The following is a 7,235-nucleotide window of genomic DNA, read 5'->3' on the forward strand; positions in this document are numbered from 1 at the left end:
AGAGGTTTTCCTCGCCCTCCAGGCGGGCTGGCTGTGGGGGGCCGCCTGCGTTCATCCCCGGTGCGCCCCTCACCCACCGGCTCGGGGGCTGGCAGCGGCCGAGTTTCGCCCGCGGCACAAGCAGCAGGTCGTCACGGTGGGTCACTTGTCTTTACCTCCGACCTTCTTGAGGGCGGGAGAGAGATTCACGGCCACCCGGGAGTCCCCGGGTCTTCGGAAGAAGCAGTTGGATAGGTAACTGGAGGGTATAGGAAAACAGAGCCTCACTTAAGCGATAAAGTCACCCACAGAGATAGGTAAATGAGTTGCTTATACTGTACTTTGCACGATATCTTCAGCCGGATTTTAACTGTTCTGCAATTTTCAACATGTTTGCTAATTTAAAGTGTCCCCTCGCCCCCAACACATGTAATTTTGAACGCGTTTATCTGTAAAACTGTAACATGTTTTTAGAAATGAGTTTGCTGCGTCCCAGCATATATGCATTTGAAATATTTAGACATAGTGCCAAATTGCCCACCAAAGGAATTTTATTAGTCTACACTCCCAACCAATAATGATGGAAGTCCTTGTCCCCTCACCCTCCCCAGTATGGTATGTTGTCAACTTTCAGTTGTTTGTTCATTTAGTAGGTGAAAGTGATATTACAGTACAATTTAACTTCCATTTCACTTATTACGTCAGAATACCTCTTACATTTATTAAAAAATAGAATTGTTTTTGTTTTAATTCATCTGAATTTTTATTTATTTATTTATTTGAGCTGAGAGCAGTATTTGAAGTATGATCTCTGGGCTGTTTCAAGTGCTTGTTGTGAATGGAGAATTCTGGGCCTCACTCTTATCTATTAAATTATGATCTCCGGGACTGTGCTTTCGAATCTGTGATTTAATAAAGCATTCAGATGTTTCTTCTGTTGACCTTAAAGCCTTGTACCTGGCTTAGGTGTCTACATGTTACATCTAACCACCCAGAATTCTCTCTATTTCTGTAAATGTTCAGCCCAGGAAAGCTGCTCCTATCTTCAGTCTTTCCAGCCACATCTCTCCTATTTTGTGCAGATTTTAAAAGCTGTTTTCATATCCTCAGATGATTGGCCACCATTAATTCATTCACTCTACTCTGGACACACCTCTACATAGCTGATTGCATCCTCAAATCCTGAGTTAGGTCTCTTCTCTGGAAAAGACATTTTCCCAGGATGTGTCTGTAAGTTCTTTGAGGGAATTACCAAAGAAAAATTGCACCAGATGGAGTTAAACAGGCTTAAGTTAAGACTATTGCAATAGAAGACAGAGATTGAACTCAACTTGGAATACAACTGGGGCAGCTAGGTTCTTAACAGCCAGTGGGCAGGGAAAGAGAGTCACTGGATGGAAAATTGCTAAAAAACAAAAAAACAAACACACACACAAACTTGATTAAATATTTAGTGGAGTAGAAGGAACTTGATTTGATATCAAGGGTAGCGGTTTCCCACCTAAACTGGTTTAGCAGGATTCTTGCCCAAACTGGACGCCATAGGATTCTTTCTTAACCTGGGCTTGACAGGCCGAGGATGGAGCGAGCCTCTTTCAGAAGAAGGCTCAGAAGAACCTCACTTGTTTGGTCAAGGAGGGAGTCCTTGTCAACACCCCTAGAGGTTCCCTCAGCTTCCTAAAGGCACAGGAGAGCCACTGAACCTGTGAGGAACCAGCAGAAGTATCCACGTGCCCTCCCAGCCTCTCTCATGTGTCTGGCCGGTTCTGGCTCCCTGTGGCACCTTCTCTGGGGCCTTCTCCCCAGGCCTGGGTCACTCGGGCGCAGACACCCCTCCACCCAGGCCTTTTCCATTACCTTAATTTAGAGGATTGGAATAAAGTCTGAATTCGTGGATTTGAGCTAAGACAAGTGGGTCCGCGATGCTAGATATGATCACAATGATTATGTCATTAAATTCTCTTTCAATATTCAAGAAGTATTTCTTCCTTCTGTTCCTGTCACTCATAAAGTTCCAGGAGGGCAGTTGGAAGTCTGGGGTCTATTTGTGCTATTGAGTTTGTTTTGGTGAGGATGTTAGTGCTGCGTGGCTGAGAGACCACAGGCTGGCGGTGGTGCTGGTTCGGAGGACTGCAGGTACAGTCTTCCCAGATGGGGAAGGCCTTTGGGCCATTTCACAAGAGAGAAGACACTTTGGGGGAGGTCTCATCACACTAGCATCCACGAGGTGGAAAGAAGGCAGGACCACGCCTGCTGTGGCAACAGCCTGAGCAGAAGAGGTTATTTCCCTTTGCAGTTAGCATTATCACAGACCATGTAAGTGGAGGTACCATCAAGCACCCCCGGTGGGAACCAAAAAAATGTTCTCATAAACTTAGTAGCCTTCATTTGTTATATAATTTCTGTGTAACCAATGGTAATTCATAATAGGAGCTGATATTTGTAGTCTAAGGAATTACTGGAATTGAGGAGAGTAGGACTTGACTTTGTTATGAGAACATTAAAATGTTGAAATAAAAAGGAATCTGAAAATAAGTCACTGGATTTAAAGGTTGCCCCTTATGACATAGAAGAGACTCACCTGTACAAAACACAGAGACCTGTCTTTTCCTTTTTTTTTTTTTTAAAGATTTTATTTATTTATTTGACAGAGAGAGAGAGCGCGAGAGCAGGAACACAAGCCGGGGGAGTGGGAGAGGGAGAAGCAGGCTTCCTGCCGAGCCGAGAGCCCGATGTGGGACTCGATCCCAGGACCCTGGGGGGATCATGACCTGAGCCGAAGGCAGACGCTTAACGACTGAGCCACCCAGGCGCCCTCCTTTTTTTTTTTTTTTTTTTAATACCTATCTCTTCCTAATTTAGCTCCTGTCTTGTTGGAAGGAAATCTTTCCTTCCTGTGGCCTGTTTTTCTCTTCATTCTAAAGGTAAAATGAGTGTACGGACTTTCTAGGTTTGATCTTTACATCCAACTCTATCCTGTCTACACAGTGAGAATAATGTTCCTCGAGCAGACTTTTTGTCCCTGAGTCTCAGCTAGGGTGGTTCAGTTGTAACGTTTGTTGGTGTGAGGACACCCCACCCTGTGCTGCCTGTGTTGGACTGGGGCGCCAGTCAGGGAGCATCCTGCCATCTCCAGGCTGCCCTCCAGGAACTTGAGGTTCCTTGTGGTAGGAATGAGGAGGAAGCAGAGAGGGTGGATGAGTGTTCCTAGTTGCGAGAGTGAGAAATTCCCTGGGTGTGGGGTTTGGCGTCTCTGCCTCTGTGCAGGGCACAGACTGAGAGCTCCAGGGGACACCTTTGTACTTGGAGATGTTGAAGGTGCTGGGTGCCCCAGGAAGGTGAACTTTTGAAAATGGAATTTAATTCCCTGGTTCTTCTGTTTGATTCTAGTTGGGAAGTTGAATACTGCTGCGTGTTCGGATGCCATCCCATGAACTATAAAGTAATAAGAGGTGGCATCGAGCCAGATCAAACCCAGCTTGAGGATTCCAAGTCCAGACACCTCTCCATAGTCGTGGTTAAGTATCTCCTCGGAGTAAATGCAGTAGCTCCAACCCAGAGGTGGGTCAGGCTTCCATGGGACCAAGCTGATAGTGAAATCTGACGCTGTGTTGTTGCTGAAGAGGTGATGAGCAAAATATAACTTAAGGCATTTGGGGCACTCTCCACCCTGCTTCTGTTGCCATCCAGATTTTGTGAGGTCTGCAGCCTGCACAACTTAGCTGGTCCTGTTTTAGAAAAAGAATAGACGTTATCAACACAAAATTAGATACAGCCACTCCAAGGTGTATATGATGTATCTGAGGATAAGCTGCCGTAGAAAGAGGCAGCAGTCTTTTTTTTTTTTTCAAGGTATGGAAAAAAATTTATTTAGCTTTGTGAGGCTTTACTTTCACAATAATACATATCCTTGGCACTGTAAGACCCTATTAAAGTTTCATAAATTGCCTTAATAAGGTAATTATTTAGGTTGATTTTATGAGACTTTAAGACATTTGAGTTAGTTTTCAGGATTTGCACAGATGATGACAATCAAAACAGTAATAACACAGTAAGCTGCAATTTCTAATCAAACACCTATTCCTAGGTTATATTCATTTTGATGAAAGAGGCAGCAGTCTTAACTAATTTCCATTATAATATACTTTGGCACTTTTACAAAACATGTTTCATACAGGGCTACCCTCTCCAGGGTCTCGCAAAGAGCGTGTGCAAGTGAGGGGTCATGATAAATACTTCTCTGAGGGGCTGTTTGGCAATATCTTTCAAAATAATCTCCCTCAACAATTTTTTCCTTAAGCACAAAAAAATTAAAAATACTTGTTTAAGAATGTTCATTGTAACATTTTGCAGTATCAGAAATTTGACAATGTGCCCATCCACTTAACGGAAATAATAGCTGCTACTAAAAACACTGGGACAGAGGTAGGTACCCACATGTTGGCTTGGCAGTTTTGGGAGAGGATTTACTTTAAAACAAACAAAACCCAGCAATTTCTCAATTGTAATAGAGCATGATGTAATTTTTATAAATCTTAATTTGTGAGTTTATATATTCATTTAAAAGTAGATTTGAGGAATATGCACCGAACTCAGTATGAATTTTTCTGAGAAATGGAGTTGGGGAATAAAGGAGTTTTTCATTTTTTTGCCATGTGCACCTTTGTGATATAATTTTTCTTCTGTTTACACGTGCTATCACTTTTGATACTAAAAGTGACAATCTACCAAGAAATTAACACCCTTCCATAGAGCATTTAGAAGTCCTGTTTGCTCCATGTTGGCCGCGTCCTGTGCGCAGCATGGCCGTGATCGTAGCGCACAGAAAACGAACGAGATAGAAGGTGGATCCGTGCCTGCAACGGAGGAGCCGTCGGCGAGGGGAAAACCACGGAAGGTAAATGCCGCGCGTTCACAGCGGCCAGGAACCTGCGAGGCTCCTTTGAAGATCCGTGACGAGCGCACAGAAGCCAACATTCTATATACAATTTCACTGGGTTTAGGGTCTCACCCAAGACCATGTACAGAACCCAAGGGTAACAGCTTTTAATTTAGAGATTTCCAAAAGAAATGTCCTGATTCTTCAAAGCCTCTTGAATCGGAAATGCCAAAATGTGAGTCATCAGTAGGGACCGAAGCAGAAGGGAAGCGAGAACCGGGAGAGGGAGCCATGCAGCCGTCCAACAAACTCCCCTCGGGGGTGTATCATTCGCCGAGGCTGTTGGCCAGGCCGGGCCGGCTGGTGCGGGGGAGGAGGAGGAACCGGGGCGGGCACCGTGGTGCCGCCGGTGCTCCCGGGGCCCCCGGACCTGGCGCCGCGCCTTCTCCAGCCCCGCCGTTGCGCGCACCTGCCGACGCCGTGGCCGCGGAGCGCGCGGCCCGAGGGAGCACGCGGCGGGCGGGGCGTCCCCGCGCTCGGGGAGCGCGCACGGTGGCTCCGGCGTCGGCTCAGGGCGGAGCCGCCGCCGCCGCCGCCGGCGGAAGCGCCCTCTCTGTGGGTCGCGATGCTTCCGCACCCGTAAAATGGAGAGATGACCCCGGATGTCACAGTGCCTTCTCAAGCCTGGCTTGCGGCGACCGGGGAGGGAGGCGGGGTGCAGCCCGCAAATTCGCGGCCGTGGCGTGCGCCGCAGGGGTGCCGTCGCACCCGCGTCCGACTGCCAAGAAAACCCGGAGCCGCCTGGAGCCGGTGGAACGCCCCGCGGACGGCGGCGGCGCCCGCTTTCCCGAGCGCTCGCTCCGGGGCGCAGCCGCCCGCGGCCACGACCACCGAGAGCTCGCACCGCCCGGAGTCCTAGAGCGGACCGGAAGTGCGCACCCGGCCGGCGGGGACGTGCGGGCGAGGGCCGTCGCGTCGGACACCCCGCCGGCCGGGGCGTCGCGCGGCCACGACCACCGAGAGCTCGCACCTCCCGGAGTCCTAGAGCGGACCGGAAGTGCGCGCGCGGGCGGCGGCGGGCGCGTCGGGAGCCCCGCTGGCCGGGAGGGTGGCCCTGGGCCCGCGGCTGGGGCGTCGCGCGGCCGCCCTGCGCTCCTCGGAGGCGGGAGCCGCGGCTGAGGGACGCGGGTGTGCGAGCGGCCGCCGTGCTGGCCGCCGGGCTCGGCTCCGGAGCGACCTTGCCCGCGCCGTGGCCGCCCGGCTCCGGGGCCCGGGCGTCAGGAGGCCCGAAGCGGCGTCGGTCACGTCGGGTTTCGGCGTGGCGGGGCCCGTGCTGCGCGCTGGGTCCTGTGCCCGCCGTGCCGGTCCGCGCGGAGCCTGGCTTCCCGTCCCAGGGACTCGCCCCAGGAGTGCCCCGTGTTGTCTCGGACACAGGTCCTGCGCCGCGGCCGCCGTCCTCCCGTGTTCACGAGAACTTCCCGCCCAGCGTGGGGGGCGGCGCGCCAGGCCGAGCGCGCACCTGCCCAGACCCGGGCGGGAGCTGTCGGGGCTCAGGATGGCCGCGGCCGCCGGCGTCCTCCCGGCCCCGGCTGGCCAGGCTGCGGGGGACCAGGCGGAGATTATCAGAGTGAAGGTTGAAGAAGAAGACCACGTTTGGGATCAGGAGTGCTGCCTAAAGAAGAACGTGTCTCACACCCGGGAGCTCTGTCGCCGGCGCTTCCGGCAGTTCTGCTACCAGGAAACTCCTGGGCCCCGCGAGGCGCTGAGCCGGCTCCGGGAGCTCTGCCGTCAGTGGCTGCGGCCCGAGACGCACAGCAAGGAGCAGATCGTGGAGCTGCTGGTGCTGGAGCAGTTCCTGACCATCCTGCCCGAGGAGCTGCAGGCCTGGGTGCGGGAGCGGCACCCGGAGAGCGGGGAGCAGGCGGTGACTGTGCTGGAGGATCTGGAGAGGGAGCTGGATGAGCCTCGACAGCAGGTGAGAAATGGCAGGTGCCAGCTTCCCTGGAGAATTGGAGTGCGTGCGTCGAAGGTGGAGTACGTGCCATCAGCTTCCCACGGGTGGCTGCGTTATCGTTTGAACACATTCATGCCTGTGGGACGACTGTTGATGTAAGTGACAGCTGATCCAAATAAGTAGATGATGTAACCAAATGGGAAACCTTGATCTATTGCTTACCAGTAGGAAATACGTCTTATTTAGTGACTGTGAGATTAAAGTAGCTGTCTCTTCTTAGGGCACCCACTACGGTAAGCATATATGAAAACAAACCGGTATGAGAGTATAAAGAATACCTTCTAGGAGAGACAAATAGAGAAGTAGCCAAATGTAGTAGAAATACCGGAAACGGTGAATGATGAGATTTGGATTCCATGATAG

The 7,235-nt window shown here is 51.2% G+C and overlaps 1 protein-coding gene across 1 annotated transcript in view; it reads left to right on the plus strand.

The window, feature by feature from the left end:
• Positions 1-6,413: 6,413 nt before the first annotated feature.
• LOC102750926 (SCAN domain-containing protein 3) overlaps positions 6,414-7,235 on the plus strand; it is a 5,265-nt gene continuing 4,443 nt past the window's right edge. The window contains exon 1 of the mRNA XM_081827517.1: positions 6,414-6,833. Within this exon, the coding sequence (XP_081683643.1) occupies positions 6,414-6,833 (420 nt within the window). The remainder of the gene's footprint in view (positions 6,834-7,235) is intronic.

Source organism: Leptonychotes weddellii, chromosome 8 (assembly GCF_054177405.1).
Source record: "Leptonychotes weddellii isolate Sample4059 chromosome 8, ASM5417740v2, whole genome shotgun sequence".
Taxonomy (NCBI): Eukaryota; Metazoa; Chordata; class Mammalia; order Carnivora; family Phocidae; genus Leptonychotes; species Leptonychotes weddellii.